The sequence below is a fragment of the Poecile atricapillus genome, chromosome 2, assembly GCF_030490865.1.
Source record: "Poecile atricapillus isolate bPoeAtr1 chromosome 2, bPoeAtr1.hap1, whole genome shotgun sequence".
Classification (NCBI taxonomy): Eukaryota; Metazoa; Chordata; class Aves; order Passeriformes; family Paridae; genus Poecile; species Poecile atricapillus.
The window spans coordinates 29,174,920-29,192,358 of record NC_081250.1 but is presented as its reverse complement, the minus strand read 5'-3'; the positions used below and the strand labels follow the sequence as shown (position 1 = coordinate 29,192,358).

The window sequence follows — 17,439 nt, the reverse complement described above, 5'->3', positions numbered from 1 at the left end:
TTACTATTTATACTAACACCAAATATCAAGTGTGATTGACAAAGATTTGACATGCTCCTGAGCTTCAGACTGAAGGTCTTAAATGCACAAAACCTGCCCTTACATTTCTAGAAGTAATCTTCTACAAGGATCTAGCATATATCTCTTTTCACCATTTCTATTTTCCCAGTTTTCATTCCTTCAAAATTGAAAGCATAATAGATGGCTTCCAGAGGCTTCCTTCAATGTAGTGATGTTAATTGAAGTGATGGAACCATTAAGACATATAAAAAAATAAAAAATGAATGGTAAGAATGCTGGACTGACCCATACAGCTGAACAGGAGTCAGCGAGCACACCTTAACATTTTATTTTTATGGAACTCCAAACCTGAGCAAAAATTTCTATTTTTGTGTGGAAACCTGTGTAAAGTTGAGAAAGGGTGACCTGAGCTCTGTGGATTTTTGAGGTTCTGAGATTTTTTGAGGGTGAGAAGGGAGCTGGGGTGCGCGAGAGCTTTCTCTCAGCTTCTAGAAGTGGGCCAGGCGGTGATGACACATACCAAAACACAGCGCACAAACCCAAGCAAACCTGCAAAACACCACGGTGCAGGGGAACCAGAAACTGGAAGCTTTTCCCAGGGCAGCCCTTAAGGCCTCGGGCCCACGGTGCGGCGAGGCGAGGCCGCGGCGGGGCGGTGCGGGGGGCGGGCGGTGCGCGCCATCCCGGCGAGCGGAGCGGCCGGGCCATGGGCGCTGAGGCGGGCGGCCCGCGGGGCACCGCGCCGGGCCAGCAGCTCCGCGCCCTCTTCTACGCGCTGCCGCCCGGAGAGAGCTCCTTCCGCACGGTGGAGGAGGTGCCCGACTACGTAGAGAAGGTGAGAGTCCCCTCCTTTCCCACCCTGGCTGCATCCCTCGCCCTCCCCTTTGCCCACCTGCGCCCGTTTTCAAAAGCCACAGGCGCCTCGCAGAAACCATGTCCGCGAAAGGGCACCTAAATTAAGATAAAACCGCCTTGCTCTCCTGGGCTTTCTGCCTGTAAGCTGCCAGTGTAACTGTGCCTTCTCTTTTCATGTATTTAAAGGATGATTTCTCCTGGTACCAAGAGCTGGAGTTTTTAGAGAAGCACTCCAAATATCTGAGGGTTGGTGCTAATGTTATACCAGCAGCACGGATAAGATGAACAGTGACAGCAAACTGCACTGAGGAAACAAGAAAATATGACACTGTGTTTCACTGTTATGGTTCTTAAAGCAAGCAAAAAGGTCACTCTGTGCCCTTAAGTCAAGATCAGTCAAAGACAGAAAAATAAAAGGTTTCTAATTAAAATAAAAAATAAAGATTGTTGAAGAGAATTTAGAACAAATATTTGTGTTGGGACACTGCTGTGTCCTAAATATCCAAGGCAAGAGTACAGAGTTCAAGGGTGAGAACTCCCTTGTCAGCAGGCAGCAGATATCCTTCCCTCCCCTCCTGCCCTGCCAGTTTATGCACTTCCAAGAAGATACCTTTGCTCCCTTCTGTCCTACCTATTGCAGGTGCCTTGATTGTCAGCTCCTTCTGAACCCAGATCGATGTCAGCTGTTCACAGAGACAGCACATAAACACTGTTATGCCCTTGTCAAACTAAACTCAGCCCAGCTTCAGTAAAGAGCTGCACTTTTTACGTGTCTTTTGATAATTCTGACGAGCTCCTCTTCCAGGTATACCTTGGACTGCTGCAGCTGCTGGCAGACTGCAGTGGTGGTGTCGTAGGCTGTGCAGAGCAGTGCAGCTCTGTCAGCAGCTTGCTGGGAATTGTATGCAGCAGTCCCTCACTGAGGGATGTTATCAGCAAAGGTTGTCCTTTTGCATAAGGTAAACAGAAAGCTGCTGCAAGCCCAGGTTGTGTGTGCAGTGTCTGCTGTCCTCAGAGGTGTTTTGCAACTCAGCTATAGAGTCGTGATCAAGGAAGATTGATAGTTTTGCCTAGTCGGCTGATCTCTCCCTCCAGCTCTCTCTACTGTCTCAGTTCCTTTTACTATTCCCACATTTCCAACAGTATATCATTCACTTTCTTGTCTGCAGCATACCTTAACATCCTTGGGCTTTCTTCTCCTGTATGCAGTATTCAGGTCAGACATTAGCCAAACCTGGAATTTGTTCTACTAGCTACACAGTTGTAAGTCTGTGAAAGGATTCGTAATGCTTTGAATAATGAAAGTGCCTACAGGCTTCTGCTGTTGTAGGGCAGTGTTATGATAAGCTTGTAAAGGAATATTTCTCACAAAAAAACCCCAAAACTAAAAGAAGGGTTCCCCATTACAGTTATGCTTTGCTTAAATTCCTATCTTAGGTGGACTGTGCTAGATTACCCATCTGAAAGTGCATTTGTTGCTAGAATAGGTCTTTTGATGTTTGTCTAGGTGGGCATAAAAAAGTGTTTTAGTAGCATAACTGTTTTAACTCTTTGGCTTTGTTCTGAGCTTAGGTAGAGTTCATCCGTCTTCTCACTCTGTTTATGGGCAGATGGCAGCTATCTACAGTCTCTCTCCAGTTGCTCTTCTTGACTGTTTTGGGAACAATTACACAAGCAGTATATCCATTGGATTCATCAGCAATAGATTTAATAGTGATCTAATGAGCCTTTCAAGGAGGTCTTGTGAGTGCTAAGTCCTTTAGTTGGTACACATACAGAAGTGGATATCTGAACCCAATTCAACACAGAAAGAGAAAAAATTCTGGAGTAGAGCAAATAAAGGCCTCAGCTCAAATAATTCACTCTAAAAGACGATAATGATGATGTGTGTGTGGAGCAAACTACTCATTGCATTAGTGTCTCCTAAATAGTGTGGGATTTTTTCTTTTTTGTTTTTTTCTGAGGCACTGTAGTAGAATTTGCATCTCAGATACATGATCTCTTGGGTAGCAGATGGATGAAAGAATTTCTAGGACATTAGATGACATGGTTACAGCTATGGTGATAGGCACCGTCCAACATTAGACAGGTTGCAGAACCTCCAAATCCACCCAAATATTCATGGGCTTAGCAGTCTTGCAAAATTGAGCTGGTTGGCTTACAAAATACAGGTACTTCACAGGAGTGGCACCTTTGAGCTAGAGTCATCTGTGCTGTTACATCTGGGTAGGAAGTGACAGCAGTGGGTGAAGCAGCTCTAGTTCTGAGAACAGAATAGTTAGCTTAACTTGTGCAGTGTGATTTCTGTCTCTGGTTATATTGCTTACATTTTCAGAAGCAATGGTCCCTGCACTCTTGCTCTGTATGTTGGCAGAGCTGTTTGTAAAGACCTCAAGTCCTGCTCAAAAACAATGAGCTGATCATCTGCTACCAGTTACAAGTAGCAAAGCTCTGCAGCAGTGCCCAGGGGAAAGTCACCCTATCAACAAATCTTGAAAATTCTGGGAAAAGGGGTGTGAATCTTGGATAATCATCATAGAATTTATTTTTATAAGACTTTTTGTCATGTAGAATTCAAATCCCTTGATTTTTCCTTATTTCTGGGAAGTATGTCAATTTTCTTTCTCCAGGACAGGATGTCGTGATTTTTAAAATCCATGCTAATGCTTGCACATTCCTTTGAAGAGCATCCTCTTTTCCTCTTTCCTATTGGTATAAGACTAGGGTCTGCATGATCTGTTTTGTGCTTTTGGGGTTTGTTTTTTTGGTTGTGTTTTTTTTTTTTTTTTTTTTTCTCTCACAATCTATAGATGGGCAGGTGGAATGATTCTTTTTGTTCGCTGAACATAGTTTTCATGAGCCATAAATTCACTTTGTACCTTGCTATGGTCTGAAATTATCACTTGTGCTCAGTAGAGACTTCCATGAGTCATACTTCAGAAGAGAGAGTCCTGCTGAGAACCCCAAAATGAAAGCTTTAATAATTACTGTGTTCATTTTTGATTTACTCTCTTGAGAGCCTAAAGAGTAAGTTCACATTTAAACTCAATTCACATTTTAGGGTTTACTTCTAAATAATGAGGCAAGGAACCTTCATATTTAGTTTTACTTGAAAGTTATTCTTATGCTATAAGGATCTGGGACTTTAAGAAAACAAAAACTGTTTCGAGAATTGCAGTAAAACTATGAATATATGCTGAATTTCAACGTAGAATATTATTCTTTGCAACAGTATAAAGTGGAAACTGATTTTAAATGGTCCTTTGCGTTCTGTAGAGTTGGTTACTTAAAATGGAATCCTCCTACACAGTACTCAGAGTAAGGCTTGGATCAATTATTCAGGTAAACCACAAACTAATGCAAGTGTCCATTGAGTATTTTTGTTATTGGGTGAAGAGAGAACACCTAGAAACAGAGAGAGTAAAACATTTATGGACCAGAAGGTAACAAAAGAATATGTCTTATGTCTCTGACCTGTGATGCCAACAGTGGCTATTAACTTCATGCCGTTTTGTTTGTAGGGACAACCCTTGAAAACAGTTGTATAGATAACCATCTTCAATGGGTTCCTTAAAGGTCTTCATTGTCCTTTTAACTAAAACAAAACCAAAACAAACAAACAAACAAACAAATCAGGAAAAAAAAAGTACTGGTTATGCTAGTGAGACTATTTTCTCTCTTACTATCTTCTTTTTTCCTGAATTATTTGCATTCTTCTTCCGTTGCATTACATCTCATTATTACACTGTGGGCTGTTTGGGTCAGGGAATGCCTTTTCATTCTCCATGACAATAGCTGTCATAGTCACATAAATAATACATACTAGCCTTGATGTAGTTGGTCCCATTGATCTGCTTTGGACCAGACTTAATGTAGGTGTATAAGAAATGTAGTGATTTCTTAGATAGCAAGGGGTATGCTATAAATCTTTCCTTTTACAATCTCCTTGATGAGCAGGAGGTTAAGGATGGCTGAATGTTTAGTTATCCTCCTTGCTATGATACTCTCCATTTGTGAGTCAAAAAGTGGTGCCAAATGCTTGGCTGTTTCACAGCTTCACAGTGGGAGGAAAATATTTAATGAAGTCAATAAGACAGAAGTTATAATAGTGTACAGTAAAATAAAGTCAAGTATTTCAACTGTTTCAGAGGTTGCTAGGTAAAATGAATCATCACATGGAATACAGACATTGTACATTTCCTATTAACTGTTTTTATTTCATGAATAAAGCACCTAATTCTCTGTTCTGAGCCCATTCAATTTGCTCGGCAGCTTCTGCTGTTCCATACCTTAAAACTTGTAGTGTGTGCTAGAACTGCCTCTTAATATTGTCATTAAGTGTTTTGTAGTTTTTCTTATGAAACCTCTCTTTCCTCTGCTGTAGTGTAGTTCTGCTGGAGTGTACAGCTGTGATTATCATGCTTTGTTTTGCTAAGTTAGGAATTTATTATTTGATTATGTCACTTAGGAAGAGTACATTAAAGTCTTGTCTAGTTAGAAATGAAGTAGCTATAGAGAGCAAAACAAGGAGTATTTATATTTTACTAGAATGTCTCATTGATTTCAAGTGGAAGGTTTTAGGATTTTCTTATTCTTTTTTTTTTCTCTTTTATAATACATTTTATTATTATATAATTCTTATTTATTCCAAATATTGAAAGATTTACCACATTGGTTTTCTTGGTTGCTGTTTAGGCTTTATGCACAGGTCTTCCCTTGCTTTCTAGTTCTTTATATCATCAGTTGCTGCCTATCACAAACAGGCTTTTAGATGCCTAAAATGCTGTTACATAGTAAGCTAGGCACCTAAATTAAAAAGTGTCATGTTGATATTAATCTCTGTTCATCTGTTATTGTAACCTAACCCTGTGCTGCTGAAGTTTATGAACTTTCACATTTTCTAGACACTATAAATCTCTTGCTGTTTGCATGGTTTGAATCATCCAATTCTTCTTCAACTGAGCAATCTGGTCTATATCCATCTTAGTCTCTTTAGTGTCCCAGCCTAGCAGGAATTCTCAAATTGTGTCTCACTTGGCAACAAAAATGAGCACCCTCCAAAGTGCAATGGCATTTGCAGAGACAGCATGCTTCTGTTAAAATATTGTATGGGCAGGACCAGCCTCTCTTCTACAGCAGTCCAGTTTGAAGGGTTCCAGGCAGTGACGCTGTAGGTATTTGCAGGTCGTTTGAAGGGAGCAGAAGCAGCAGAAAACTTACAGGGTAAGTATGGGACTGTGGTGCCTCCCAGAGTGGTGCAGAACTGCTCTTGCATTTCTCTTGCCCTGCAAAACATGGAATTTTATTCCTTAATATAATCAAAGAGCAGTTGTCTAAATGTCTCAAAGGTCACCTAAAAGTTTTCTACAGAGCAAGGGAGGCTGTAGAAGGAATGTTCGCATGCAGGGAGATCTGATGACTCCTTTCCATTTTCCTTGCCACTTCTAGATTTTGGTGGTGATGGCTAAAATGCTGCCACTGCCTAATTCCTTCCACACGTGAAGTGCAAGGACTGATAGGACTCCAGTGTCAGTAAAATAAATATGCTCTACCACTTACTAAAGCCTTTTTCTAGTTGCCTGAGATGATAAAAAATTGAGAACAGGTGTGACAGTCTTTGATGATGAAAAATGACATTGTCACTAAAATGTTACCTGTCCTACCACCTGTTGTAGCCACACCTTTCATTAATGGGTGCTGTTGCTGTGCATTTTCAGCTTGCCAGTTGATCTGTGATAGAAGATGGACAGTGAGAATTGAATCCTAAACTAAAGCAGTGTTGTGAGTGAGAAATGTTTCAGTTTTACTCATCATTATACTTTTCTGCAGAAAGGCAGAAAACTATTTTGCAGTCAGTACAATCCCAGAGAAAAAGGGGAACATTGTATCATTGTCACTTGGTCTGGGAAGAGAACATGGTGTATGACCCAAACTGGAAATGGCTGCATGATTACTGAGTTAACTGATGAAAGCAAATACAGAAGAGCTGTTGTTGTCTGCAGTGAAAAGTATGGCAATAGAAATGCCAAGTAGAAAGAAACTCACTTTACTGTATCTTTCAGATAATAATGTTGGATGCCAAATTCAGTGGCTGAAAACACTCAAAAAACTTCATACAATATCAAGTCCAAACCAGATTCTGTTCAACTTTGTGGTTGGAGGAGTCCACAAATATTGGTGCTCTCACTGATTTACTTAAATATGAGGAATATATGTTTGGAAAGACTTTTGTACTGATGTTCTTGTGTTTTGTTCTGATGTTTGAGTTTATTGCAGAATATACAAAAGAAAACACTGTGGGAGGAGGTTACTGCAATAGATTTATGCTGGTGTTGTGGATTAAACGGTGGCCTTGGTTTTTCTGATTTTTAAGGTCCATGTGGAGCTTTATTACAGGAGTCGTGGAGTAGCCACTAAAGTGCCAGCCAATCTGAGAAGCATCTCACTGCATAAAATGCTGTTGGGAAAATTGTATCTAATTTTATTTTGTTGTGACTTTCTTTTTTTTTTTAACTATTTTTAGAGTATTCCATTCTTCATTACTTTTATTGGGCTGGAGTTTGCTGTCAGCTGGATTCAGAAGCGTAAGCTGCCGGGTCGGATCAATGATGGCATAAGTTCTCTTTCCTTAGGTATCCTGTCCCGACTACCAGAGTAAGTATATGAATACAATCTTGAGATGGTTTGGGTTTTAATAACTAAGAAGGAAGAAAATAGAATTATGTATTGAAGTCATTATTGCTAATCCAAAATGATTAAACAAGGCATCTGGACCTTTCTTTTTGCAATTAAATTTTAGTGATGTGTATAAAATCTTTCTAATCTTCAAGGCTAAATATGATTCTTACAGGATGTTGTCCAGCTCCACACTACCAATTTATCATCAGTCATATTAATCTGCATTGGACCTTTCTGTCATCTTTTTCTGTTTCTGGGACTTCACCTAACTTGACTTATGCTTATGTTAGACTAGTTTTAGATTCTGGGTTTTCTTTCATTATAATACAGAAAGAAGATAACAAAACCAACAAATCAAGTCTATTACTTTTGTTAGCCTTTAAAAATGAAACTGTGTGCATGTAACCAGATCAATAGAATATGCATGTGATCCAAAGTTCTTTGAACACAGTTGTAATCTTTCGTTTGACTTCAAAGGATTTTAATTCCTGAGAGAATTGTTGCAAACATGATCATATAATTAATTTATGCTTCAATGTAAGGTCCATAAGATTTACCTGAATTAGTTTGGTGAGCAGTTATTTTAAATAAATAGCCACTGTGGATTTACTGTGAATCCCAGTGAAAAAAAAAAACCAGCAAATTTTTTATATAAATTCCTCTAAGTGTTTTCCAGAAGCTTTAGTTACTTGTAAGTAATACCATGTTTTAGATATGCCTTTGCATGATATGAGCTTCTAGATGATAGATTTTATTGCATCTTTTCTTTCCAAATGGGATTACGTTTCTATTCTCCATGTATGAATTTTCAGATATATGTATGAATTGCATATAATCTCTTCATTATAAGAAGAAAAGGTTTTTTTTTGAGTTTGACTATATGGTGTATTTGCAAGTTTTTCAATTATTCCCCCAGTTCTTTTTCAGAATCCTCTGCAGTTTTTCAGCCTTCTTAGTGTTGATGTCTCAAGTGCACTCCATATTTCAAAAATTACTACATCAGTGCCAAATAATGAAGTCATTTGTTCTCTATTTCTACTTGTTGTTCCTCCCTTTATATATCCCAGATCCTTTGAGCCATCTTTCATCCCTGAATACTTTTTTGGATTCTGTGGCTTACATTCCTCATTCATAGGCAATCTGTTCTTATAGTTGGTCACATAGAAATACATGGATTATACATTTGGTCCTCCTGAAGTAGCCTGAATCCATGAAAAGTTGTCTTTGTTACCTAGAGGTCCCTGGTTTATGTCACTGCAAATTTTACTAGAAATCTTTTCTTTCAATCCAGGTTCTTGATCAAGTTAAAAGAGCATAGGAACAACAACAAAAAATTATCCCTTCTAGCTAGTAGAACTCATTTTGTGAAATGTGTAAATTACCCTCTTTGTAATCTATTGATTATTTGCCATTTGGTTGATTTTTTTAAACTTTCTAATCAATACAATCTTTGACAAGCTCCATTAGGTACAAAGACAATTTGTGATTGATTATGTTAATTATCTATAGTAAATATCCCTGATGAAATCTTTTAAAGACACGCTCCAAAACTATTCAAATATCTGAAAATGAGAGGCATGAGCTTTCAATATGAGAAATACTTGACTATAAAGTTATGTCTTCAAACAAAGTTATGTCTGTTATTTGAGAATTTTGTGAACTTATTTTTACAGGTAGTGTACTACCTACGTTCAAACAATTTTTAATGACTTGTGAGGATGATCTTGAAGGAGCAACATTCATCTTTTCAATATGTTTTATTAATTATTAAATATTTATCAACAGATTAGATCTGTGTGCAGCAACACACAGCCCTGATAATGGATTACTGTAGTCTGCACAAAGCTAATATTGAAATAGATCAAATATCACTTCTTCAACTTAACCCAGATTTTAAAAACTTGACAGGCTTACCTTGCTGAATATTTACCTTTACTCATCTGAAATATTCAGAACTGATTAAGTTAAAGAAAGGGCCTGAGATACATGTAAAGTAAGTTTTAATGGTTTTGCAAGTCCTGTTGGCTTTATTTTGAGAATACTGAAACACTTGAGATACACTCATTCCTGGAAGCAATACTTGCTAAGAAAACTAGTGTTGTGTGTGTGGAATGCAGCTTTGCAAGTTGCTGAGTACTTTTATTATTTTGGCACTCTGTCCTTTGCTGCAGAATTTGGCTTGCCGGCTATGCAGTTTTCTTTTGCAAGATTGTTTCAGCTGAGCGAACCAAATGATCCTTAAGGACTCAAAAGTTTGCAGGGTGAGGCAAATCTCCAAGATCGATACACCTACCAGCACAAGAAGTCTCTTCCAAGTTGCTTGTGCAGCTCTCATGACTGGATATACCAGACCCTCCTCACCAGTTCTATTCCAAAGAAGAGTCCTGTAACACTTTCAGCTTTTTGGCTGAATGTGAAAGAAGCAGGCAAAATACCGACTTCCTAAATTATTTAATCTTGTGTTAATATTGCAATTCTAATGGTGACTGCTTAGTGTAACACCTCTTTTATAAGTAAGAGGAGTTGAGAATAACAGACTGGCTAAAAAGGCTCTAACTGAAAAAACCAGAACACTTTACCCTTCTGTCTTGTGCTTCCATGGTGTGAAAGAACTGGGTCAGACAAAAAACGGGGGGAAAATAGCACAGGCAAAAATCTGTTGCTAAGACTTTCACTTCAGTCTTTCCCTTTCAGGAAGAAAAAAGGTAGGGGAAGTTGACAGAAACTGCTAAAACAATATTTCATCAGAACCCACAGCATCAGGGGAAATAGTAGTGCAAATCATTAACAGCTGAAGGTTAGATTAACACACCATTGATTGTATCCTCTCCCAGGGACTAATTTTCATTTTCTCAACTAGCAGCAATGGTTTGCCACTTCCTTAAAAAAATCTGTGGTTGGGTCTAAAATGGTGGCTTCAGTCTATTAGTTAAAATGAAGCTTCAAATGTGTCATTGCAAGAGGTCTTTACATTTAATGAAAAAATTAGGAGTCACTAACCATATTCAGCCTCTAAGTATTTTTTCTATTTCACAGTCTGTATAACAGAACTATTGCGTATCTTGAGGGCAGGCTATTTATTTAGTGTTTCATACTTCATCTTTCTGTTGAGAAAGTGCAAATCATCAATTGTTGATACTTATATGCCAAATGTTGAAAACGTAGGTGCAAGAGGAAGAGTCTAATCAGGAAAGGCAATGTATTTGTTTTCATGCTTATTAGACTCAACAGCTTGCAGTAAGTTGAATGGTTTGTGCATACATATCATCTGTTGTAAAATAGACTGTACATTTCTTAAATATAATTTTCTCTGCATTAATGTCTACTATGCATTCCTCTGCATGTATAAATACTAAATGTATTAGTATTTATAATTTATAATTAGAAAATTAATTTGGGAGAAAGGGAGAAACTTGTATTACGAAGTTTACTCCCAGCATCTTAAATGCTGGTAAAAAAAATCTGAGAACGTTTATTAGAAATAAATAAATAACTTTTCTAGCTAACCGTTGCCAAGAGACTTTAAATGCTGCTTTAAAAATATTCTCCCAAGAGAAAGTTTATTTTGGGTATGAATATCCATTTTACAAGTGTGTGCATTATTTAATATTGACCCATTTCTTCTTTTAAAGCAGCAGAATATAAATCAAATCAAAAAGTGTTTGGGGGATAACTGAGGTAGGTATGTTTTCAAACTAGTTGGGAAAGTATTTGTTTTTTTTATGGTCATGCTCAATTGCCAGTTTTTAGTGTTCTGTTCTGCAACACAGTCGTACAGTGTATATGTATATAACGTCTGACACAGTTTGGTCAGTCAAGTCTGTAATGAACTTCTCCATTTCTAAAGAGAATATTACAGTCTGTGTACATTATTTACTTTGATTTTTTGAATCAGGGAAGTTGGAGTTCTCTGAATTGTTGAACACGAGAATGTAACTAGTAAATGCTTTTTGAATAGTTCGTGCTATTAAGTATCTTAAGATATTTACACATCAGCAATAATTAAATCAAAGGAGCACAAATCCTGTTTCTGATTTATACCAGTGTATTCAGTTTTTTACATCATCTGGATTTTAAACAGTGTTTTTTCAGAAGCTGGATTGAAGAGTCAGTTTCATGTACATTTTAGACCAGCAATGCTCCCAAATGGAGCACCTTTTGATTGACTGATACTTCTGGTTGCTCGTTCCTCCCTCTCTACCTTCACCCCTCTGTGACCAGCATCAGTATTTGTGTGGCCCTGTGGTTAAATAGCTTGGGAAGCAGGTCCAGCACCTTCCCATCACACTAACCTGCATCAATTCTTATTGGGTCTGTGCACAGTCTTGTGCTAGAGCAAGAAATACGGTTGGAAAAGAGCAGCCAGGGTTTCCGGACAAGAAACATTCAATGCTTTTGTAGCCTTACTGAGTTATCTGCTCTAAAACATATAAAAAATTGCAATCTGAAACCAGGGTTTTTCAGGTTTTAAAAGTAACAAAATGCAGAGCTGCTTTAGAATACACTTGCTTCAGGTTGGTGCAAGTAATTCACAACCTTGTAGAGCTAGGAGTATCTTGACAGAAGACAAAAATTTGCCTGCATGGAGTTAACCATTTAAAGTATGTGCTGGTTTCCTGAAGTATCTCTTCATTTTATGTGACTATAGAAAATTATAATCTCAGGAATTACTGATTGCATTGCTTAAAAGAAAATTTGATACATGCAGTTATGAATTATATTTTCACTTCAAGGCTTATTAGGTACATTTTTTATCCACATCTGTTTGACTAAGGCTTTGGACAGATGTTTGTTTAGAGCATGGTCAGATGTGTTGCTTCTGGTCCAGCTGCCCCCTCAGATCTGCCAGCATAACTGCACATTTAATTGCTCCCTAACCTGGTCCTGACAAAATGATCTTGCTAAAAGCAGGAACAAAAGCCCCCCCAAGAACTATAAAAGAGGTGTTTAAGCTCAGCTGCATTCATTTTGACAGAGCCAGGTCAGGGAGCAGCTATGCATGCAATTATGGTGGCAGGTCTCTGGGCTGGTAACCACCACACTTAAGGCAGTGATGAGCAGATGGGGCCAAACTGGAAAGGTAGTCACTTAACCTGGTTAAATGGGAAGTGGAGCTGATGTTCCATGCCATGCCCTTAAACCAACTGAACTTCTGGCTACTGCACCTCTGTCTTTCTTGTACTCACTTACATAGTCCTCTCTTTCTTTTGTGTTGGTTCAGGTGCTCATCTGATCCCAAGTGGAGTTACTGTAATTCACTGTGTGAGCAAAAAGGTATTTGCTTCAGGCGGAGAGACAAGCAAATTGTCTGGGAATGGAAAAGGGGCAGCCAAGAGCTGTCAGGCTTTAGGTTCCGTCTCTACAGAACCTGCAGTCATGCCTGCAGCAGCTAGTTACGGCAGTTTAAGGCACTATCAATAGATATGTCTAAAAAATAGAATTTTTAATAAGTAACAACCCTGAAGAGACAGAATCTACTCACCCACCTATTCTTTCTGCTCTTCAAGTAGCACTAGGTAGTTAGATATTTCACAAGAGCACCCTCCTGGCTTCACTCTCCCATATACACTGTTGATTGTTCCCACATTTTGCCAAAGGTCACAGACCTCACAGCTCTGTCAAAGAAACAGGTTTTGAATTAACTCACTAATCTTCTGTAGGTAAAGCAGTCAGAGTAAGATAAACAATTTCAGTAAGGGGGTAGTGCTGTGCAGCAGGATCTGATAGGATTTTCAGCAGGCAAACCTGACTCTGGAAGGGAATTTTCAAAATCAGTTCAATTAAACTCATGGCGGTAACTGTCTTACCTGAATGGTTTTTGTTGAATCTAATTACTTTATTTGTTTGTTTTGTTTCTCTGGTTTGCATTGGTGAACCAATTGGGACTAAGTAAATTACTTACTCCTGTGTGGATTAATTTTCCTATGTCCTTACTGTATCACTTCAGTGCAGTTTTATAATTTTGGTGTAAATTGTGCTGTGTCCTCCAGTAAACCCAAATCCAGCTGTGCCCAGTAAAGATGCTCTCTCCTGCCTGCTCTCTCATTCTCCTTCCCCTAAACCCTTTTTACCATCTGAACCCTTCCCAGTCATATCAGCAGCCTTATCTTCAGAGGTTTCAACTGTAGAATTTTGGTACTCCGATTCCACTTGTTTGAAGCAGGCTGGAGAGCACATGTGGGCATAGCTGTTGGCAGAACACAGGAATACCAGTGAGATGGTGCTACTTTTTAGTGATGACTAAGGAAAGATCTGAGACAGAATTTGAATCTCTGGGTTTTCTAATGAAATGACACACAGGCTACCTTGCATTACAAGGAAGGATTTGGGAGAGCTTGGATATTCTCAAACTAATTGAAATGAAATTGAATGAAACAACTGGTAGTCCCTATCTAATAATGTTTTACAGATTGCTGTATTTCACACAAACCTGTTAGGGATCCAATTACACTTTTAGGTTGTAACCTCTTACACAGAGTGCATATTTTTCTACATCCTTGTATCATGGTCTTTTTCTGTACTGTGGGGCCAGTAAGTGGCTTGGTGATTGCCCATTCTTAATGTCAGAGCCCAGCTTTATACCTGCCATATCTTTAGAAGCAAAGAGAAGCTGTCAGAGTACATTTTCAAATATACTTGTGTTTTTCTGTGAAGATGCATACTGTGAACTGAATTTACCCTTATTGAAAATACAGTATTAAATTCAGTAGTCTCTGTAGCTCACAAAATATAGTGATTTCTCAAATCTATTAAAAGTTGTGAAGATTTTTTATTTAATGTTTTTGTATTTTGTTTAATCTAAAGTGTGTCATTGTTCACACACTTTAAAAAAAAAACTCTAAGAAATTGCTTCTGTATAGAGTACCCTTCTGACTGAAGGACATCTCTGCTAAACAATGAATTAATCTTAAATCAGGACTCCACTAGATGGAGCACAGGGGTAGCATTTTTAGAGCTGGCCAATCTAGTTTCTTGGGTCAACACTTAAGAAGTAAGGAAAACTGGGGAAAAATATCTCTCAATGATTCTGTAAAACAGTTTTACAGATCTGAAAACAATAGACTTTCACCACTGTGTATCATGAACAAAAACAAACTATCTTTTAAAACAGGAGTATGACCAAAGGAGTTCAATATAAATTATCATGTAAATATTTTTCCTTATTTCATCATTTAATGTGCCATGATGTTTCACTGAAGCTATTTCACTGTATTTTTATAGACTATAGGATCTCTTGTTATTTCCTTTGGTTTTTCTGAATCTATATAGAACAATTTGAATTGAATGGAATATCCTTTTCTCATTACTTGTCTATATGTGACCTTTGAGAATATTATAGGCTTGTTCTCAACTTATCTTAAACTATAATGCAAATTTGCTCATTTCAGTGGAACAACCAAGTAGGACAGATCAAAATCAGATCCTCAATTGGAAAAAGGTCCTAGTCAAGCATTTATATTAAACTCATGTGGTGATATTTCTACAAATACTGAAAAATCAGGCTTATTGCCTTGCAGGAGATGACATTGTAGAATATTCCAGTCTGATGTATCTGGAAGATACTGGAATAGAATTTACTGCTGGGCAGGTATAAATAGGTATAAAAAAAATATACAACTTCCCTTCTCATAAAAGAAGAGGAATAAGCTACAATGCCAGAAGCTTAGTGGTACTGAAGGTTTTAAACTAGGCTTTTTAATCTTTAAAGATACCATGTAATTAAAAGTATTTGAAGACTTTGCATAACTTCAGGGCATGATGAGTTACTACTGTCGATTACACCAATGAAGGTAAAGGAATTTCTCATGAAAATATCTCCGTTGTATTTTTAACTGATACAATTAAAAATTTATTTGTTTATGAGCAAAGATAAACAAGTGGCTTTAATAATGTAGCGAGACTGGAACCGTATAATAAGAAAGTGTGACACTGTTGCTATTTTTCTTCCAACACCTGTTGTTTCACGTTTTATTCCACCCACTACTGTAAATTAATATTAGTGTCATAAATTAGAGGATAAAAGGTGAACAGGAATAGGTTTGGTGAATAAAAGAGCAGCTCTGTCAGGCAAAATACTGTGCAATGCTGTGTGCAATACAACTAGTAGGGATACCTGAGTCACCTCCCTTTTACTTAATTTTGAATTTGATATATTCTTTTGTCTTTGAGGAAAACTGGAGGTTTGTATTGTTTAGGCTAAAATGCTGGAGAAGAAAGCCATACTGAGGAAGAGGAGAGGCTTTGATTCAGCTTTTGTGTCTGGTGGGAACATTTTCTCAAAATGTAGGTGCTATTTCCTGTAATCAAGGGTTTTCCAAAGCCTGATAATAATTTCCCAGCTGTATCATTTTGGTGAATTATTTTTTAGCCTTGGGTTATTTCATGACTGGTTTTGCATATTAAGAATGGGAGAGGAGATCATATTCATCTTGATGATAGAAAACAGGGAATAGAACTCCCACAGCTCCCTCTCCCTTTTCCCTCCACCTTGTGGAAAGTTTGGCTTTGTGCTAAAGTGTGAAAAAAGCCTTGACTGCAGTGTGTCAGGCATATTTCAGCTCGATTTGTGTCAACCCTAATAAGTCAGCTGACAAGGTAATAAATTGGGTGTCTGTTCAAGACCTGGCACCTGTACAGGAAATAAAAGGGGATTTCAGTTGCAGCAGATTTGCTTTGTTTTACAAATGGATCTTTTCTCAAGGCTTCTCTACCTCCTTCCCCCTTCTTCTCTTTACTGAAATCATGTTATCAAAATGTTTATTTCAATTGTGGCCGGAGCCAGTTTTTCATCTGGAAAAGAAAGCTCTACGAGTATCCTTGGAAATGGAAATCCTTATGATTTCCATTCTGAAATAAAACCTTACAGAGCATTTAATTATTCATGTATCCTGCTGTTACATAAATGGTCTGAATAATTTTAAATTATTGAGAAACTGCCTTTGTTCAGCGTTTTGAAACTTTACATTTTATAGTTTGAATCAGGCTAGGAAAACAGAATTTATTTAACCCAGGGAAACTGTATTAGTAATATCTCACTATTTTTAATGATAATATAACCTTGTGACCAGGGTGTCTTAACATGCTTCCCTCTGTGCCTGACCTCCAAAGATGCAAGTCTGTTACAGCCCTTGAGAGCAGAGCTTTTGTAGGTCCAGCTGTAGGGTTGTGTTTTTAGCTCAGGGGCACCAGGTCAGTTCCCAGTGTGATGTGAGGTGGTGACTGCAGTAGTGGTGAGAGCTGAGGCAGTTTCCTTGGACTGTTCACTTCTGGTACACAGATATTCCTCCATGCTTGGAAAAGAGACAACAGCTCCAGTCTCTGACTCTTTTCAGTTTTGGTGACTGTCCTGGGCACCATGGAAGAAGTTTCCTAAAGAAGTGACTGCAGGCTCTGTGGCTGGAGGAAGCAAAACAGGACCTTGTATTCTTTGAAATGGCAGGTGCCTTTTCTTCCAGTTGAATTTCTTCCACTGTTTTCCTCCTTCATTATCCCATTGGGATCTAGGATAAGTAGATCTTCATTTCCACATGAAGAGTTCATCTCCCAGAATTTCCTTCTTGGACTTTTTTAATTAGAGGAAGTGATAATCTGACCCAGTGGAAGGTGAAGGGGGAAATGGTTTATTAAAAACAAATATTATTGCCATTAATTAAAGTATGTACGACCTTTAGAAACAAGGAGACAAGAACTCTCAAGGTCATAACAGTTGCCTAAGTGTGCTTTGCACATAATAAGAAAATTTTCAGCAGCAATGTTCAAAATCCAAGAAGATAAATCTATGTAAAGTATATAATAAATTTTTCTATGCAGTCTGTCTCTTTTAGGATTTATTACTCTTTATGCAGAGGGTTGGACTAGATGACAAAGGCCTTACCTATCCACTTC

General features: G+C 38.0%; 1 protein-coding gene across 2 annotated transcripts in view; it reads left to right on the top strand.

The window, feature by feature from the left end:
* Nucleotides 1–587: 587 nt before the first annotated feature.
* AGMO (alkylglycerol monooxygenase) overlaps nt 588–17,439 on the top strand; it is a 186,023-nt gene continuing 169,171 nt past the window's right edge. Inside the window, exons 1-2 of one of the 2 annotated variants that reach the window (XM_058833350.1) lie at nt 588–856; nt 7,400–7,530. In XM_058833350.1, the coding sequence (XP_058689333.1) occupies nt 728–856; nt 7,400–7,530 (260 nt within the window). In that variant the 5' untranslated portion in view covers nt 588–727. The remainder of the gene's footprint in view (nt 857–7,399; nt 7,531–17,439) is intronic. The other variant, XM_058833349.1, reaches the window with a different exon arrangement.